General features: G+C 24.1%; 1 protein-coding gene and 1 long non-coding RNA gene across 2 annotated transcripts; one reads left to right on the top strand and one right to left on the bottom strand.

The window, feature by feature from the left end:
* Positions 1–567: 567 nt before the first annotated feature.
* On the top strand, positions 568–4,196 carry LOC113552510. The gene is made up of 3 exons (XM_026955378.1): positions 568–603; positions 3,649–3,767; positions 3,941–4,196. The coding sequence occupies exons 1-3, from the start codon at positions 568–570 to the stop codon at positions 4,194–4,196; spliced, it is 411 nt and encodes a 136-aa protein (XP_026811179.1).
* Positions 4,197–20,289: 16,093 nt separating this feature from the next.
* LOC113554862 lies at positions 20,290–21,891 on the bottom strand. Its single transcript, XR_003405314.1, has 4 exons — positions 21,860–21,891; positions 21,500–21,541; positions 20,572–20,619; positions 20,290–20,337 (listed from the first exon to the last, which is right to left on the bottom strand). It is a non-coding gene; the product is annotated as an uncharacterized LOC113554862 (long non-coding RNA).
* Between the last annotated feature and the right edge of the window lie 216 nt (positions 21,892–22,107).

Genomic DNA, 22,107 nt, shown 5'->3' with positions numbered 1-22,107 from the left:
GGTAAGTTTAAATATTATATAAATAAATACAATTGATATTTGCATATTATAAAATATTTTTTAAAACATTTTTTTGATCTATGATATATATATTTGAATATTAAGTATAATTAATATAAGTAATTAAATATTTTTCAAAATAATATCCAATATATTTGACAATAGATTAATAAATTTATTTAAGGCATACTTTCCCAATATCTAACCCATAATAATTTATTTATATTGTAATTTAAGTTTCATAAATAACTATATTTGACTACTTATTCATTTTATATTCAATGTAATACATTTTTTTTCTTAATGTCCAAATACCAAATAATTTTAATAATCACATACTCACGTACTAAGTGCAATATTGTATAATTATTATATTATACAATTGTTAAAGACGCACTTTTTAAGATATCATTAATCCTTAATATTATATATTATAAGACTTAAAAAAATGTATGACAGCACTATTGCAATTCGGCCCAGGAAACGTAGATCGGTCAATATAGAGTTACTCAGTAATACCTATTATATATAGTATAGCCTTGTATTCGTGAGAATCGTAGTATGAATATGGTACCTGGAAAGTGTGCCACACAAATTAATAAAGTAATATAGTCGTAGTACTCATAGTATGATGATAACCAAACAGGAAGTTTAAAAATAAGAATAATACTTCAATGGCCATGTTTATAAAAGGAAAACCTTAGAAATATATATTAAAAAATGTAAAGCAGATATATTACAGAAAATGATTGGTCAGTACTTTCTAAATGTAAGACATGACGTATAAATTAAATATTATTCATAAATTAAGCTGGGAAAAAATAACTTAGCTATATTACTACCTACAACTATAAAATACAATAATATTTATTATGTCAGTATTCTGTAAATTAGGTCATATCGCTCATTTCTGATATTTTTCAAGTATTGAGCAACTCGTAAGTACAGTATTATACCTATTTAAACAATAAAATATGTTTCTTAGAGATTAGTTATAGACAATTATAATAGGTACCTAAAACGGCTCACTAGCAACTAGCATATTAAATGTATTGAGATGAATCTGATTGTATTTAATTAAAATATGCGAAACGAAAACACTAATTACTAAAGACTCAGAAGTTCGATTGTTGCTAAAACGATAGGTAATTTAATTTTGAATATTTACATTTTAATGGTATCTATGCGGTGGCTATTGAAATAAAAGGGATTAGAATAAATGATGACATCTCTTTAACGAATAAAAGTGTGATTAGTAAGGTATTAGGTATAGTAAATGTAAATAGTTATCACTATTATTATAGGTGTACCTATGAGATTTTTTCTTTTTAGTTTTCTAATACATGTATATTTCAAGAATAAAATAAATATGAAATCAAAATCAATGAAAAATCGAATGAAATGTCATATCTAGTAAAACAATACGGCTTTCGTTATTAAAAACTTTTTTCCATAAAATTTTACAAAAACTACATTAAGGTGTATTGGTTTTAAATACCTACTGACTTCTGCTATACTTCAACCTCACAATGGATGTTAAATAATAGTAATAACTAATAATAATAATAAACGCATAAAACCGATGGGGGCGTTGTCTGTCTATTGCACCTCCGCAATAATCTCGCCCATAGCTATTATAATAATATGATATTAACACGGTGCGTTATTATATAATATTATTCTTATGAAATTACCAGTCTGTGTACTTAGCTCGTTCGAACGGGTGTTGTTGGATATGATATGAAAAAAAAAAAAAAAACTGGAAAACATAATATATATACATTATAATTTATAATAATCATTAATCTATATATAATAATATGTAATCTACCGTTTATGCGTTGTACCTACGTGGCTATGCATATAATAATATACGAGTACATGATGTAATGTACATAGTCACATAGGTAATCATAATCCGATCGGCGACAAATCTTGTGTGAATCCTAAACGTTGGGATCAGATATAATATGTAGAATATTGTGGACGTATAAGTACTGCTGCTGCAGTAGACCAATTATTACATGACCGCCTCACAACAATGTCCGCGTAGGTGGACAAATTTACGATCGTAGGTGGTGCGTTGAACTCGTTTGAACTTATTATTATATTATGTTTTGTACACGATTGAGCGTGACAGCTATACAGCAAATCTACACAATGAATTACATACGTTCACATATTTTATTATATGTTATCCTATCGGTAGGAAAAACCTAAATAATATATATTATATAATATACATAATTTGTTAGTTAAATGTTTGTTTAATAAGTCAAGAATTTGCTCTACTATTTAACTAAATATAAAATTATTATTATTTTTTTATTATTTATTTTTTCTATTTTGTTGCATATGTTTGTTTATTAATGTCTGAGTACAAATCTCAACTAGTGGGTAAAATAATAATATAGATATTATGAAGTTTCAAATCATATAGTCGCGGTCATCATGAATCACGATACTCATTTCAAACACAATTAGCTAGCATAACTATTCTAACTATTCCTAAATCATATTATAAGAACAGATTTTACTTAAACTGATACATACAATGTATTTGAAAATTTTTTAATTTAATTTAAAGTTAATTTTCATAATTTGTATTTTTTTTATTGTAAAAATTGTATTTACTAGGTGTCTCTTATGCGGCACTACCTACCATAATGTCATTCCTCATTCTTAGTTTTTCTTTTCTTTTCATAACTATTGCTTATTGTATACAGATAATATTTAGATTGTAATATATTTTAATAAAGCCATATTTTTAAAAAAAATTGTGTTATGTGATGTTATTATTTATAGAATTATGCAGTACCTAATGGCTAGTAATATAAAACAATGTTCACTAATAATATTATGTTATAATGATTATGTTTCATTATTATATTATTATTTATTACAATCACTATTTTGTATTATTAAATTACTTAGGCTTATTTCTTTCATTGTGCTGTCATTTATATCTTTTATTGATATGTATTACCTTTTTTGTTATTACATACATTTATTTTTAATACTTTTTGCATATTATGTTATAAATTACAATTGTGTTATTATATTGATCGATATTTTGTAATTCTAAACTATCACATTCATGTAATATACGTATTACCTGTATTGGAAGTGACCAATCTCTTGTCTAACTATAACTATAATTTTTTGTAATATTGACATAGTTTTGACACTAAATTAATTAATTATACAAGGTATTCAGTAAGTTTGGAAACGATCATTAAACTAATTGGTACTGATAAACGATAATATGATATAATTAATATGGAGTTATTAAATAATTTACATTATCTATAAATTTGCATCAGTCATTTGTACCTGTTATTGCTCTAAGTGGGTATATGCAAATATAGTAATTAAGAGTTTTCAAACTTATTGAACACCTGGCATAATAATTATTAATAGTATACTATTATTATTTATAATAATTGTTTAAAAAAATAATACGTATCTATTTGAGATATTCAGTAATTGCGTACCTAAATATACTAGGTACATAACCAAAAAATTACTGAAAAGTGCGCAAAATTAATAAATTATAAAAAGTCCGTTCTACTTAGTTATGCTAGTCTTTGGGTTTTTCCAATAATATAATAAAACAAACAAATAATAAATATTGTTGAATTTGTACAGTCGACGCCAGAAGATGATTACGTTTCTTTCATGGTCTATTTGCGAACTAATAGTGTCTGGGAAACAGTGAGTGATGTGTTCAGGATGTTAAACGAAACTAGGCCCGAAGATCCGATCGAGTAAATTAATATACATATATATATATATTTTTTTAAAGAAATATATATGTATATATATTTATGGTATAATCGAGAGTCAAGGCTAAGAGTGTATTATTTATTTATTTATTTATTTTTTTTTTTGGCAGTTTGATGTTTTGAGAAACTACGTGTTCTTTTTTTTATGTATATAGGTTCTTCAAGGCGAATGTAAAGATCGATAACTGCGACAACAGAGCCATTGAAGAAACGCGTCGGGAAATCACAGAGGCCGAAGAAAAGTTAAAGATTCTAAGATATGATAAACTTGTGTTGACGGCTAATTTGAATTTACTCGACAAGACAATTCATGTGAATCGAAAACCGAATTTGGGTGTTCGGAGCACCGTTGACGAGCACGACAACGAAACGATTTCCGAAACGTTCTCTTATTCCGAGCACGTATTATAGGTACGTGCGGATGAGTACAAACGTCTATGTTGACGGACATAGAAAAACAGCTATAGCGTTATATAAAACAAAAATTATTATTGAAACGCAGACAACGATTTGTACTGGTCGTACTCAATAAAGATAGACACTACCTTTATACAGTTATTATTGTTTATAATATGATAATATACTCGCGCGCAAACCTAATTTAGGTATACGTATGATGGTCGCCGGTCGGTTGTTCACACTTGCCTTCACGACGATTTTATTCATTCATCAAGTGGTCGTCATAATATAACCAGCTATAGGTAGTAGGATTTTAGTAACGACTATAGTAGGTATATTGTTCCCGCACGAATACCATAAATATACATGTATAGATTACTACGTTTCATTGGGCAATGGCATTCGAATCCGAATTTTTACACTGTTTATTCTTACATATATATATATATACTTACTGAGGAAGTATATATAATAATAATAATAATAATAATATAATACAGTGATTATATATAGACATTGAGTACCCGGTGATATTGTTGCGCATGTTCCATAAATATATATAATTATATAATATTGTACACGAATTTCATACATTTAATGATATTAGTAATAAATAGCATTCTAAACGATAATTAACGTAGTTACACTACACTATATCACACGAATGACAATAATATTATATACCTGCGTCAACATAACACCATAAACAATATTATTGAAATACTAAATTTTATATAATACATTTTTTTAATGTAAAACAGTACGCCAATGCAATGGTAACATTTTTAGAAAAATGTTTATATAATTATTTATTAATATACCACAGTTATTAGTTTAGACATTATTATTTTGTTCAAATTCAGGGATGAATATTATAGTCTATACGTGGATATACTAGGACCAAAATATTATACTTGACAGACTTTCATAATTTATATTAAAGATATATTTAAAATCTGTACATAATTACTAGGTAATTACTGAAATAAAGTATGCGTTGTCTATCACTGTGGAACATAGTTATAATATCGAATAGGTATATAATATTATAGTATGAATTTACACTGTGATAAATAAAGAGGTAATGGTATTTTTTTTTTAATTAGTAATTACAGTTGTCAGTTTGTGTATTATGGTACAATTTACATATTTTTTAGTCTTCACATTCATGAATAATAATTAATAATGATCTGCATAAAAAGAAATTAAACGTTATCAAATTAAAATAGTAGATATGCGTAGTTGTACCAATAACAAAATAAGCTAATAAAACTTACTTATATTTCAAATTAAAAAATCGGGACATTATAATAAAAAATATCCGTAATTCTAATTCTTTAAGTGTCAGTATTTTTTAATTTTCAATAAAAGAATAAATTAATAAAAGATTAAAAATGATTTTCATTTACATAGATAATACCAATGTAATATACTAGATTGTTTTAAAATGACAAAAATCGTGTTAGCAGTAGGTAGTGAATTGTGTATACCTACTTAAAAATATACCGTAGTACATTCACAACAATTTTATTGAACATCACTCATTATTATTAAAAAAACATTTCAAAATCTATTAGGTATTATTTTTACAAACCTAATTTCTAGTCGAAAAAAGACATTTAAAAATATTTATATTCTTTAATATTTTTTGTCGTTAGATTTTGTTTATGACTAATAGGTATTTATAAAGTTTTAGTGAGTAGTGTGGAGAGGTACGGAAATACCCTGTTGATAGAATGTTGGTCACTACTCCGTTTAACTACATATTAAATATTCAGGAGTGGATTTAACAATTGTCCGCCCCTATGCCAAATTATTTTTGCCGCCCGGTTAGGTTAGGTATAATATTATGTACCTAATTTTACAAAATCAAAATAAATATTCAACATAATTTTGCCGCCTACCAAAATTTGCCCGCCTTATGCGGCCTCTTAAAGTTACTTTCGTGCTTAGAAATATTAGTAATTCTCCATTTCTAACCGATAATCTTTTTGAACTTATAAAGTTTTCAAAATTTAGTAAAACTATATTTTCAATGACAACGAAACTCTATTAATTAACTATATTATTGAAACATTATTTTAATGAACTTAATTACTTAAATCCATCCATTTTGAAAGTAAACAATTTATATATTTTTATACATCATTATTACCGTCTATACCTATTTAATAAGTCTTGATATTGGCAATGAATTTCGATTAAGAAATATTGAAAAAATGAATAAAAGATAAAACCTTAATGTGTTATTAATAATCATTATGAAATAATACGTAGATATAAGTTGTCTTGCTCAAACAATTTTATAAAACTAACTTTTACAAAGTAAAACTGTATTAAAAAAAATCTATAGAATATATATTAGAACTTAAAATTAGAAATAATTAGAAATAACGAATCCAGGAAAAATTACCCGTAATAACATGTCAATACACGTGTATTATTAGTTATTACTTGTTATGTATTATGCAGTACAGTGTATATTGTGTACATCACTATGGCTTAGCTGTTTCATAATGGAAAAAAAAACGGTGTGTAATTTTTTATAAATCATCATTGTAATAGACCTTGATAAAATATATTTTTCGAACAGTGTGTCTTGTCCAGTCGTGAGTCGTGTTGTGCCCACATGCGAACGTATAAACTCGGCCGAGTACCATGTATATATATATATTCAATATTGTATATGGTTAGTTATAGCTTGTATGTTATATACCTATCTAATATAATGCTTTATGTATTATATAGATAAATAATATAGATCGCTGGCAAATTAAAAATGAACGTAACACAAAATTACATAACACTGTATAAGGATAAGTGATCTAATATTAGTAATAGTGCTATATGATAATAATTATTTATTCAACGAAGGATAACTCTGAAATTGAACTTTACGTTTTATTAGCTTGCGGGCACTAAAAAATGTCACGTGGTCTCTACAGTGTCTATAAAATGAACAATTCGTGTACCTTTAATATCATTATGAGAAGTCGTCCAATTGGTATCTGAATAAGAGAAAGTCACTATAATTTCCGTATTCGTTCGTGTTTATGGCTATCTCAATAAAATTATGGTATATTGTATTCTACTCATTTTTATCCTATATATCTTATACCGGTCATGACTGAACACACTCAAGCTTATTAGTATAAACTATAATAAAATAAATAACTTATTGATTTTTAAAATGTAAATGGTTTTTATTAAATAAAATCTAATCCATTCTTTTGGTAACTTATAAGCTTTTTATAATGATATATAGGTATACGGAGAGTAAAATTAGTCTTAAAAATTAAATATTACAGTTATAATATAACAAACGATTATTTATTTGGGATTGATTTAATAAACAATTAGATAGAGATTATGTATAAAAATAGTATTTATAACTATGGCATATACAGAATTTATCAGGACTATTTAACAAATATATAGTAACATTTGTAATGGAAGTTTGTCAAATAGTCTTGTTATACCTTATATAGCTTCAAGTATTAAATATTTTATTAAACTTAGTATTTTAGATATTATACTCGATTCATGTTTAAATATTTTTTCTGCAATTTAACATAGTTTTTCTAAATCAGCAGACGGCTTAATCTATATTTTTTTACTATTAATGATTTCAAATTACTTAGTAGATAAATTGTTAGAGGAAAAATAATTATATAAAAATTTGAACTTGAAATGTTTATAAAATATTAATTTCACTTTTTGGTAGACATATATTAATAAAATATGTTGAAAAACTTATAAAGAAACTTGTATCCGATTTTTAAAGTTAGAAAAAAAAAAAGAAAATGTTTACAAATTTTGTTGAAATTCTAACTTAAACGCTTTTAAAAAAATATATATATATTGCGTAAATAGATTTTATATTTTTTAATTGAAAAATTAAAAATTTATGAGGAGCTTTTTATAGAATTTTCAAATGTTTCTACCTAGTGCATTATTTTTAATCGACATTTATAGGAAAAAAAAACTATAAACATATATAATTTGATGTACTTATAAATAGCTCAAAAATGGTTGAAATATTTTGGAAATTTTATGGTAAATAGAAAAATTATAATATAAAAATTTTGCAAAAATATCATCTAGTTAGTTACGTAAAAAAAAAAAACGATTTAATAAAAAATTGTACTGTTTTTCCTAAATTTTTATTTTTTATTTTTCCTGATTATAAAAAAAGCACAGAGAATTTTTAATTATTACCACTTTAAAGTATCAACTAGATCTAATTTTCTATCAAAAACCATCCTGAAAGTTGAAAGTCGAAGCACTATTTATAGAACTATTTCAATTAGATACACAAAAAAAATTACAACATTGTAAAATCATATATTTATCACTACACTCCTTATTTAAATATACGTATATATTTTATAATTTACAAAATAAAGCTAACATTGTAAGAGAAAGGTCATCTTAAAATTAAAAGTGTAAATTGTATTACCACATATTGTCATAAAAAAATCAATTGTTTATAGGTTGACACGCGAAATTATCTAGTAGGATTTTAAATACAATATAAACTTATTGAAGCAGTTAAATGTCCATAGTTAATATTATCATTTCCTGAACCGGCTGAACCGTGGTATGTACAATAATCTTGAATTCATATAAATAATATTAGGTATTAGGTAGTATTTAAATTATGGACTCTGTGCTATGCGGAGTAGACAATAGTAAGGTACGATACTGCAATTTAGTTGCCTTATATTTCATAATATTAAATTGTTCTGTGCCTTAAATGTATTGCAATACAACCGAACACACAATGTGTCTTATTATTAGGGTTCGGGAGTTATAGGAATAGCATATTGTTCTGGATGCTTTCAATTTATAGCAGATCAAGCTAGAAATCCTAATCACACAATGTTGAGTTTTTGAGATTGATTCTTTAATAATGCTATTCGCCTGAAACATGTTAACGATGTTAATTGACGGAATTTAATTAAAAATACCTGTAAATGAACTAAAAAAAGAAATATGATTTAAAAAATTAAAAAATCAAAACATGGGGAAAAAAAGCAAAATAAAAGTTTCATAAATGGATTTGTTGTTACATAATTCAAATTATGTATTTACAAATCTACGTTTCACAATCACAAAAAAATGCACTTTCCTACAAATACACAGCTCTAGTTATAGATAGTAATTAATATGGTTATCGTATTCGCTTTGACTACCTACTGGCTTTTATTTTTGGTTTTGATAAATTGCACTAATTTTTTTTTGCATATTCCGAAAGCACTGATTTAATATTAAAACTTGGTGGTATAGCGGGAATCAGTGCTTTCCAACCACCCGCTAAGTTGAAAAACGACCATCACGATAACTCAGGTTTGAAAAGAGCACTAATTTTTTTCTCGAATATTCTGAAAGCATTAATTTAGCACTAAAAATTTGCAATATAGCGGGAATTAGTCCTTTTAATACTTCCGCTAATTTCACAGACCTAATTTTATATTTATAATTCAATAAGGGCAAGTATACTGTATATTAAAATACGATTCATGAACAATTATGATCCATTTACATTTAATTTAATTTTACCTACATTTCTTTTGGAATACTTATATTTTATATTTTATACTTATATATTAATATATTTTATATAAAATGATACATGTTATTATTAACATTTAATTTATTTGACGGATACTTTAATTATTGTATTACAAATTATATCCATTACAAACCCTAATACGATTTAGCGCGGAGCTCTGAACTGGCGTATGATTTGTAATTTCGGCTTAGCCCCGACTACCGTGCTGAATTGTACTAGGGTCCGGAAATGCGCATACGGTAGGTCACATACTAAACGAATACCGTGTTTATAAATGTTATATTTTATTTTATTAAAACCTATTTGTTTTTAATTAATTATAAATAATTTTGTAATTAGCGTTTAATAAAGATTTATTCAATAATTTTCATGTGATTTTAAGTAATATTGAAGTCTAGTAAATGACATGAGCAAACAATAATTATTATTTTTATTTATGTAAATTAATTTTTCATTAATAATAAATTTTTCTATGATGCGGGTACGACGTGACAATATTTTGAATTTATGATTGAATATTAATTATAGTAATTATATAGAGAAATAATAATATTCCCTTTTCTGACGAATTTTCATCCAGTCATGCAGCACGGTTTATTTTGATTATTATCGTAAATTTGAGAATTCAGATTTCGTCGCAAAAAATGCAATAACGGATTACACACACTAATATTCATTTACTTCTCACACATTGACATAGTTAAAACGTACATGTAATATGAAATGCCTAAATATTACTCCTTAAAACATGGTATGTTTCAGCCCAAAATATACGAATTTTTCCCTATCTTTATCGTAAACCAGGGGTGTTCAACCTGCGGCCCATAATCACATTTGAAATTTAGCATGTATCTTTTCTATTTCGATAAAATAAATAATTTAATATAAAAAAAAAATGTTAATCTATATATGTTTTAGTAATACCTAAAAATAGTTTGTAATTTAAAATTTAACCATAAAAATTGTAATAATAAAACTGAATTTTCATATAAAATACATGTTTTTACTACAAAAGCGGCTCACAAGATTTAAAAAAAATAATACGTTGCCCATTGCATAAAAAGGTTGAAGAGTGAAAACCCTCTGTCGTAAATAAAAAGGTTAGAATAAAATACACTAGTAACTAGTTGGTTCTGATGACCAGGCGAAGTTTATAATTATATATAAGTTGCCTTCCAAGAATTTTCACACAATATGTAACCATTATATACACTCATTATTTCATCAAGTATTGATTTATTTTCATTCTTTTTTTCAAAATATTTTGTATCGAATTTTTCTCAAATTATATATTTTTTTTATTTTGTTTATTCTTTTATTTAATAGTGAAACCATTATCAACTTTTAATTTTCAAATGATAATCTGTATTTGAAATGTCATAAAATAATAGGACTATTTTTTTATGAATTTAACATTAAATTCATTATTTTTCATTTAACCGTTAATGAGTTATAGCTGCTCAAATTTGGGTTGTATGAGGTTTTTAGGTGTTCATCCTTCAGGTTATTACAGCTGTGAGGCGTTAGTAAAACTACATGTACAAAGTTCATCACTGCGTCAGTATTCGATAAAGAGCTTATTACATATGAAAAAATATACCTTTTATTATCTATTACCCATGTGACTACTAGTCTTCAGAAACGAGAAGTATTATACAAATTACAATATTATATCAAATATTTTTGTTAAGATTTAAATCTAATACTAATGATTTGCAGTAGTATAAATAAAAAAAATCATTTAACTGTTTTTATTAGTACATAAATTATGTTTTTACTACTAATATTATTAAGTTAGTAATCTTTTTAAGAGGATATAGATTATTTTAATTATTTATTGTCACATAATAATAGCTAGTGTATTAATATTAATAGTGAAAAAAAAATTACAGCATTTTTCGTAAGAATTAATAATAATAAATTCATTGAAAATATTAATAACAAATAGTTTTGAAAAAATCTTATTTTTAAAGTAATTTATGTATAATCTTTATTGCTTTAAAATCCGTGCTCAATTTATTACTTAATACTGCTCGCAAAACTCTGTTGTAGTAGACAATTTACCTAAAAACAAAACAAAAAGTACGTTAAAGAATAACTATTACTATTTTGGGTAAATAGTTTAATACCTATCTAAATTTATACATTCAAAATGAATTAGATAAACAACTAATATCAATCCTAATCAATTGGATATGAATTGCATACACGATAATATTATGAACGACTATGACTATTGTCTTAATTCTCGATACATTTAGGCCTATTGTACTGGGCCTGTTATATACTGCCATGTTTTAGTCATAATTATAAATATAATTTTAAGTTCTAAAAAATGTAGATACAGGAAATTATATTAGATTACTTAATAGTTGAAATATATTTGTATATAATATAGTAAATCATTTTTTCATTACGTATATATTTAATAGAATTTCTAGAAAAGAAATTTAAGAATATTCAAATATTTTCCTATAAACATATTCATAATTTATAATAATATTTATATGCATACTTTTCATGTTCTTTTCTTTTAATAGCTTTTCATAATAAGCTTGTGCTATTTCTAGATTTGATACAAATAATTAGACAGTTAGTATTTGTATTAAGTGGTGCACTCTTTCACCTTAATAAAATATGTGTGACGTATTCGTATAACATAATTATTTATGACTATTAATTAGACATAGAATGATATTAAATAAAATAGTTATTTTGGCTATTTTAGTATATTATGCATTATAGTCTTGATATTCAATCAAATGTATTATTTTTTTTCAATTGAGGAAAAAGACGTTTAGATAAGTGGTAAAATTTGAAAGAGACCTCTCTGTTGTTAGATTAAAAAAAAAATTAAAAATAGTGCTCCTTGAAATTATTAAACTTGATCTTAAATACAGTGGGGAAGGGAGCAGACAACCAATCTTCAAATAAATAAATACAATAATCAAGCATATAATAGAAGTAATTTATTACTATATTATGATGAACGATTAAAATAAATATTTTTGAATGAGAGACTTTTATATTTTGTTTTATTTTTTTTATTTACGAATATATTAGTTATTAGTAAATATCGTTTATCAATATAATTTATGATAACCTATTTTGTGGTCTGTATATTAAGATACATTTTATACACGTATTACACAGCATTATATTAATTTCTATGATATGACATAATATATTAATATGTATATAGACGAACAATTTAGTTGGAAGAAACCGTCGGGGAGGATGAGTGTATGATTTCTGCAGTGGTGATTAGAAAAGGGCATATGATCATAGGATTTCACTTCAGGGATTCATGTTTGTATTACAGTCCACAATAAATTTGGAAAAATCGTTAAGCCTTAAGTGCCATTTGATGTATTTAAATTAATTGTTTTTAGCATTTCAACAATTAGCTTTTTTATTGTTTGGATTATTGTATTACCTTATAAATATAAATTTAGTTTTGATAAAAATATATTTATATTTTATATAAATAAATCTTTATTCTTGACAACACCAGTTGAAGCTTATTAACCAATGGCATAATCTCAATAAAACCTTCATTATAATATTTGAAAAAACTTACCATTAGTAGATTCTATTTCAATAATATCAGTTTTAAAAAAAATTAAAACCAACAATTAATCAAGTAATTATATTTCAAACATAAAATATTTTGATATCCAATAATTAATGTTTATTGAGCTATATAATATCGTTAGTCTACATGTATCTATATCATAAATAGATGCTATATAGGTTTTTTGCTCAATGTAGTTAAATTAATTATAATAAATGCAATGATTTTCTTTTAAATTTATTCAATCTACTTCAATAATAATAGTAGGTAAAATAAAATAACAAAAAAAAAAAAACATACACACAAAAAATTAATTGTACTACTTTGTTTACAGAATGACAGACCGTCTTTGCTTAGAATTGTTTTTGAATATTATATATTAATCATTTTTTTCATCGTTGTAAAATCAATATATTCATTTTTTTTTATTTTTGGGAAAGTACTACATCGATTGTGCGCTTAATTTTACTATAAAGGCTATCCAAAGACCTAGGTCTGATATTGATAGTTGAAATATAACCAATACAAATTATAATCAATTAAATACAATTTTAAACATATATTAATATGTACCCTATCGTTAAATATTGATCTGTTGAAATTATAATTTTAAAACTGCTTAGAGATCTACAAAATATTTACCTTGTTTTTGAAATTGAGAAATTAAAATGGTAAGGTTTTCTGAACCAGTTTTTTCAACTAAAAAAAAATTAAAATTAAAAAATTAAAGCTAATCCTTATAATATCTAAATTAATTAAACTATAATAAAACATATTCATAAATAGGTGCATTTAAAGCTTAATTTATTCAAATCAAAGACTTTTTAGTCACCGATTTTTATTCTTCAGAGTATTAGAAATTTTGAAATTTTAATGATAATTGACAACATCATTTTACTAAATACTTTAAAATTACTACAGTTTCATGTTCTATAAGGCGTTTTATCTGAATAAGTATACGATGCATCGAATATAGAAGAATTAAATATAAATACTTTCCATAGAAAAAAGTTCAAAGGTTTTATTTAGGTTTAAAGTTTAAGAGATAAGTTAAATAAGTTAAGGAAAAAGTAAGGTATATAGTCATATTAATTTTTATTATAGTTAACTATAAATTAGGAGCATTGTACTTATATCTACGTTAAAGTTGGATAAAAATGAGAGTAATTCTTATGATATCAAAATTGTATTAATATGATTCAAATCTCAAATTTCCTTCTTAATATTTTAAATTAAGTATTCATTTTTAAAAGTTTTTATCATAAAAAAAATCCGTTTTACATAAAATTAATCAGTGAAAACCAAATAAATACATCAAGTAAGACTTGAGTCCAACTTGTCTTGTAAGAAAACGTATTGCTATTACGGTTATACATTGTTGTTTAAATAATATATATTTATAATGTTTACCGAGGCATCTCATCGCTTTAAGGTTAGCTGTTAAGAATAGGTTATGTATTAAAATCATAATGTAATAATTTAATGTACGTGTTCAAAGGTGGATATATTTGAGGGGTAAAGCTTAAGTATTTGGTTCTAAAAAGATTGAACGGGGTCTTGTTTCTATACCATCTTTTACTCGTCTTACCGATATAATATTTAAAATTTTTATAGGATTTTTAAATAAATATAATTTAAAAGTATCTCTTTAAAGAGTAAGGTACCAAGCTTAATATATTTTTGTTATTTAAAGAGAGGTATAGATAAAATATTTTGGAGCCGTTTATCTATCAAAATGTGTAAGCAGCATGAAAAAAATATATATCGATGTAAAACTAATACATTCCTTCACTCGGAAGCTATAATAATGTACAAATAAATATTTTTTTAAAAATTAATTGAGTAGATAAAATATTACGAGCCCTCCCCTCTTAATGATTACCACCTATGAACGTATTTAATATTATAATATAAACTTAGTTTTATGGAGGTGCTTTATGAAATAAATAATAATTATTAATTTAATTAGTTAAGAGAACGGTTTACCCGAATGGATTGTCTTCGTCACATTATAAACGTACAACATAGTTAAAACTGTTTCAGTTGGATAAAGACCATTTGGGCTATAGTTCAAGTTAAATAACTCAATATTTACACTATACTCTTAGACACGAAAACATTGTCTGTGCAATATAGTTTTTAGTTTTTTTGATATCATTAGTACGAAAAAAGTTTTTATCGTTTCAAGATCTATTATTTTTGTATTTTTAAAAATTAAATAATTTTTTTTGTAATCTGATATCGAAAGAATAAAAATAATGTTGCACGGTCCAAAACCTCATCTTTTTTGTGAGAAAATTTTGTTGCTTAACTTGGACTGCAGCTCTAGTTTTCTTGTCTGCGTAAAATGGTTTTGACTACGTTGTACGTTTGTAAGACGAAGACAATACATGCGGATGAAGCGTCCTGTTAATTAATGTTCATAAATTAACTAAAATAAAAAAATTGAATATTTTATAATTCATTTATATATAATATTATTATATGTGAAATCATACTCAGACATCCTAGAATTAAAACAAAAATTTAATATATTAGTTAAATAAAAATATTGAGTTTTTACAAACTAATTATACCTCTAATTGTTTTTCAAATATAACTAACTTAATGTTAACATCATATTTATTTATAAAAAAAAAATTAAATATTTCGTATTTTAATTTTTTTTCTTAGAACGTTTAGTCAAACTTTTTTTTATGTAAATTATGTAATTATGTAATTTACACTTGACGATGACGCTAAACATAATAGTTATTGAATTCTGATTTATATTCGAAAAATATAGTCAATAAAATTACTTTCAATAATTTAAGATTTTAGCTAGTGTTCTAATTTTCATTTTTTGTTGACATATATATATATAACATATCTAGTTTATATTACTCAATATAAGAAATACAATTTAAAGCTGTGTATTTTAAGCAAAATAATTGGAATTTATCAAGAACTTATATCATCACTGCAATAAAAATATGTTCCTCTTTCTCGGAGCATTAAAAATAAAAATATTACTGTATAATTACTTTTATAACCTAGAATAAAAGAAGAGACATATATTATATTATTTATAATTTATATATAAATATAGAATTATATTGTTAAATATTTCTATAGGCATTTTATTTTATAATATTTATTATGCATTAAAGGTTGTGACTTTTGGTGAAACTAGAAGTACTCAACTAAAATATAAATTTAAATTATCATCTTTGGAAGTTTTCTTATCAGAGATTGTGAAAGCAATTGAACCATAATGTTGATCGTATTTGTATATGAATATAATAAAAAAGTATTCACGAGTAAATTCGTGATAGGTACTTAGTATTATATTTAAACATATATTTATTTTATAAATTTGTGTAACTCTTTATTCTTAATTATCTATGATTGATAATGGTCAATCAAATAGAGTTTGTTGGATAACCTACTCTTTATTCTTTGAACAAAGTTAATTCGCGAATATGACATTTTTTCTAATACAATTGGTATAGAGAGTTAGAAAGAAAAAATATAATCATCATTCAATCCCAAAGCTGCATAAAGCTAATAAGATAGGTATACAATTATTGGTAAACAAGATATGTTCTTACACCATTTAATTATTCCTTCAATTTTATTGGTCACTGAAACAGATAAAGAATTTCATAACATTGTAAGTTGCTATATGTATTTTCTTAGTATAAATCACGATATTAGTACGTATAATTTATACACATTATAACAAGGTTAGTTCATTATTATTATTATTATATTTATCGTCTGTATGTCTCTAAGATTTTTAGCTACCATCACAAACTCCCTTCATTTCTATTTTTCACGATACATTTTTCTATATTATTTTACTTCCATTCTTAAAAGATGAACAGGTTATTTATTATAATAACTATGATAAATGTGTTTTCATTAAATATTAAAAATTATTGTTTGCACATTGTTTATTATTTGTTCATCATTTATAGATTACAAACAAACTAGGATATAACATTTCGCACTTAAGAGGTAGGTAATATTGTATTATTAATATGGATTCTTTATAAATTATTGGTTTTAATGTATGTGTTAAGACACATAGATATTTAAACATCGTCTATTATTTAAAAGAATGTTAAATGATAATATTAATGTTATTCTTTTTGAATTCTACTTACATTTTGTAGCTTCGTTAACAAGATACGTAGTATATGGATTAATAAAATCTGTAAAATTAATTACAGACAAATTACTTTTTATGATGTCACTTAATAGAAACTATTTGGACCCAGTATTTCAATCAATTCCATGTTTCTTATGCTGTATGTAATTTTGAAAATGTTTTTATTATAATTAGTTATGTTAAGTTATTTGGGTAATGGGGAATGATTTAATGTATATTTTGTAGAAAGTAATTTTTTTTCCTATACTTAATAACGTTATTAAATTATTTGTCACACATTTTTTTTTTCACAAAATCATTAAAAACTACATTTATTGATATTATCAAGTATAAATAGTAGACAAAATCGATTTATGATACTAGTATACTCAAAAACAATTTAAAATATCTTCCTAGTATTCCAGTTTAAACTAGTAAAATAAACTTAAAGCATGTTCTTTTTATGGTTTTTTCAATCTATATTATTTAATTATATAAAACTTTTTTAATATCAATACTTTGTATAATCCAGCAACTTGAAAAATATCAATTGATAAAGTGATCTGGTATAATTTATCAATAGTAGAATTATAGGAAATTAGATGGCCGAGAAAGTGCAGTGTTAAGACGATAGCTTATAGTGGATCAGAAAATATAAAACATGAAAATGATATCGGTCTTATAGGTGTTTTTAAGGCAACAGATAACTTAATAGATTCTTGTCACAGTATAAACCTTGGCATGAACCCAGTAATGACCGATTATAACGATTAGGCATGTAGTAATTAAAGTAGCACTCGAAGGGAACCCATACTCTTTTGAACAAGTGGACAAGTTTTAATTCTTGGGAGTCAACATAAACACAAAAAATATTGTGCGTAATGAGATCCAATTAGGAATAAATAATGCAAATAAAGTTTATTTTCCAGGATTTAATTTAAATATCAAAATAATATCAAATAACCTCAATATTTTTAAAAATATACCTAGTTCTATGTAATTAAATCAATTTTCAATAGATTTATTGTTTGTTTTCATTTGGGCTTCTTAAGATACCTAATCACTCATAAAAATAAAATAACAGATACATAGCACACTGTACTTTAAACATAATAAACTATTTTAAATTTAATTTAAAACACATTTAATGGACTAATTTCCATCGTATTTAAAAAATCACGAACAAAATATGTATTTCACATGACTTATTGTTGAACTAAACAAAAATTGAACATTAAATATTCTTATAACTATCTGAAGTATGGATTCAATAAATTTAAACAAGTTATTACACTTACAGGTTTTTTTTATGGCAAATGCATAATTATCTGTTCCATTTTTATCTATAAAAAATATTTGTTATGTTCTATAATCCACACAATCATTTAATACTCCCATATAGTTAAGATGACTCAAATAGGTATTTGATTACTCTAACTATATACATATACTAATTTAATATTTATAATCAGCAATTATTAACTTATTTAATTACGATTATCGTAATTCATTAGTTACTTACGAATGAACCCATCAGATTTTAATATTTCTATTAACACAATTGAAAATATGTATAAAGTATTTTAATACTTAACGATTGAATAAAGTTAATTTAAATACAAATTTAACTGTCATTGAATATCTACTATTTAAAAAATATTGATACTGAGTTATAAGACGTTAGCAGCTTTTTATGGATAATTTTAGCGCTGTAACGTACTTACTCTGTGAATATTATAACTTATAAGTTTTAGCGGGAAATAATGTTTTAATTTAGTTTTCTAGGACATAATATGGTCCCAGTAAAGTTTATAATTATTACATATTGGTCAATATCATTTCAATTTATCTTCGAAAATGATTTTCTACTAAACGTAAAACATTGTTGATGAAAGGTATTTTCCAATTTTTATATTTTTTGTCCAACAAATCAAATAATATATTTCAATCATCAATAAATAAATAGTGCCTACATTTTTTTTATGGATTAAAATTTTTAAGTAAAATATGATTATAGGTATGAAATATTAGTAGTTATTATTACAAGTTGAATTTGATCAGTTATCAATATGCATATTATATTTTTATGTGATATTATCATTTAATATTTACATAATATGTTATGTTATATATTGTTATTTTTCTACATTATTATAATTTTTATGTTTGGTTATTGGTTGTATATCGTTTGATTGATAAATTTAGTTCATAAAGAATGAATTGCTCCAATCATAGTTAGTATAAATAATATTTTTTTCTTAAAATGTCTGTGCTTAATTTTTAGTAGATTTACTAATACTTGTAAGAAATATCTTACCTTTGCACACTAAAGAATAAAAAAAAACACAAAATTTGGTATTATTATTTATTGTTTCATGGAAAATCAAATGTAACTAGTTAAGTGGGTATCTTTTATTGTAGTCACATGAAAATCGACAACCCTTGATCCCGAAGCGGTTAAATATCTAATTCCCTGAGTTTACCGTAGTATCCGCACATTAAATATTTTAATCAATTTGGCTAAAGCCAATGAAATAAAACTTAGGATTATGAATATAATGTAACCCTTTTAATACAGAAATAATATACAAATTTAAGATACGTTTATTATGCGGCGATCTTATTAGAACATATGTGGAAATATCTTGATTTTTAGAACTAATAAAGAATACAAAACGAATATAAGAAATTGAAATAATATGTATGTTTAAAATGTATGACGTTCAAAATCAAACAAAGAGCAAAAATAAGAGAAAGAGGGAAGAAAAAGTACTTAAATCGATATTAACAGGACTTATTATTTAATGTATTATTCCTTGCTTACCACTAATCACGTGATCTAGGAGGACATTCACACGACCCGTGAAATCATCTAAAAATTAAATTTTAATATTTTCATACAAAATATATAATTTTACGCACAGAATATCATATTATACGAAATTGTATTACTATATACTAAAATTTAATTCTAAACACTGCGTCATTGTTATTATAAATTATATAAATATATAATATAAATAATATGCAAAACTACTATGTTTTTGAAAGGTATTAATTCATTGTAATGCAATCGTATCAAAATTAATTTATAATAAACTATTACCTTTTAATTTTGCTTTTCGTTCCGTCGAATAATATTCTATAATATCATCTAGATAAAATGTAATCATTGTTTTTATATCATTTTGATTGCTTATTTAATAATTACAAAATGTTTTATAAGGTATAATTAAAATCATATATGTATATAATATAACTAATTATTATAATATGTTTCGTGTTAATACTATTATTATGATGCCAATGGAAAATAATATGTTATTTTTGACTTTAGTATCATCTTAAAAGCATAATGGTTTTAAGAAATTATGACACCGAATTACGCATTATAATTTGTTTATTATATTGAATCATTCAAATTTTGGAGTAGTGTCGATCAAATCAATTCATTCATGATTATTATGTCTTTGTTATATGATTTTAAATAGGTAGATACATAAATGTTGTGGTTGATCAGTAAAGGCATAACTGTTTAAGATTTTTAGTTTAAACTAGATTCTACATTTAAAATATATGGAAATAATCAAATAAATACATTGTGGCTCTAATAATAATATAACATTTATAACACTGTTAGATTGGTAGGAACATTGAACGGTTAGTGTATCTTGATTTAAATTAAATTTCGATAGGGTGTAGTTTCAATTTATATTGGTATACTGATTTTTTTTTTTAAATAAAAACATTATGACAAAAATTGAAGAAATTGTTCTAAGTATATATTCATTGAAGTATATTTTAATAATTGATATAATAAATATATTATTATTATTTTTATTGCATATTAATTAGTATAATATAACTTATAATCAAACTAATCAAATAATAAGCTATTTTGGTTCATAAAAAAAAGCAAAAAAATAAATATCATTCTCTTCAGAACATGTTTAAACTTAAACATATAAAAAAATATTGGTATTTGAAACATAGACACAAAATACATAACGTTTTAATATTAAAAAAATACATACTTTTGTTCTGATCACACCAGTCCTCTGAATTTAGTATTTTGACTAAAATTAAAAATAAATAAGATTTATCTTATTTAATATACCTCTAAACAGCGTTTACTACGTATGCAAATAAATTAAAGAATAATTTAACCATTATCCAATATATATATATATATATATTGAAAGTGTTTTTGTGGGTGGGTGGCATATTTTCCATTCAATATATGTAGTCATTATTTATTTTTCATTGTCCACCATTGGTTAGAATCAGACAATTTGTATTACTACGTTTTTGAACAGTAATAGCAGTCTTAGTATAAAGGTAATATGGGATAATTTAGTAGTATTTAGTGTATTAGTTAATTTCGTTTACTGTACCAGTCTGTAAGCCCTGTGGCTTTTTTGATAAGTTTTTAGCGTTGTCAGCTACTATAATATTAGTATTAGTTAGAAAATTAAATGGTCTTATATGATTTTACTTGGTATTTATTAATAACTATAGTACATACTTTTTTTACCCTCTTTATTAAGATAAATAGTATAATGTGATATTATTGCTGAAAAAAATTTAAATTTATACTTTTTACTTAAATTTCAACTTGAAGTGAATTTAGATCAACTTTCAG

This window comes from Rhopalosiphum maidis, chromosome 2, assembly GCF_003676215.2.
Source record: "Rhopalosiphum maidis isolate BTI-1 chromosome 2, ASM367621v3, whole genome shotgun sequence".
Taxonomy (NCBI): domain Eukaryota; kingdom Metazoa; phylum Arthropoda; class Insecta; order Hemiptera; family Aphididae; genus Rhopalosiphum; species Rhopalosiphum maidis.
This window is presented reverse-complemented; position numbering and strand designations above follow the sequence as displayed.

Excerpts from the sequence above, each read along its gene's own strand:
- LOC113552510 (XM_026955378.1), top strand. The coding sequence starts at position 568 with ATGGTACCTGGAAAGTGTGCCACACAAATTAATAAA. Across the intron at positions 604-3,648 it reads GTGCCACACAAATTAATAAA|TCGACGCCAGAAGATGATTA; the intron begins GTAATATAGTCG and ends GAATTTGTACAG. Across the intron at positions 3,768-3,940 it reads AGGCCCGAAGATCCGATCGA|GTTCTTCAAGGCGAATGTAA; the intron begins GTAAATTAATAT and ends TTATGTATATAG.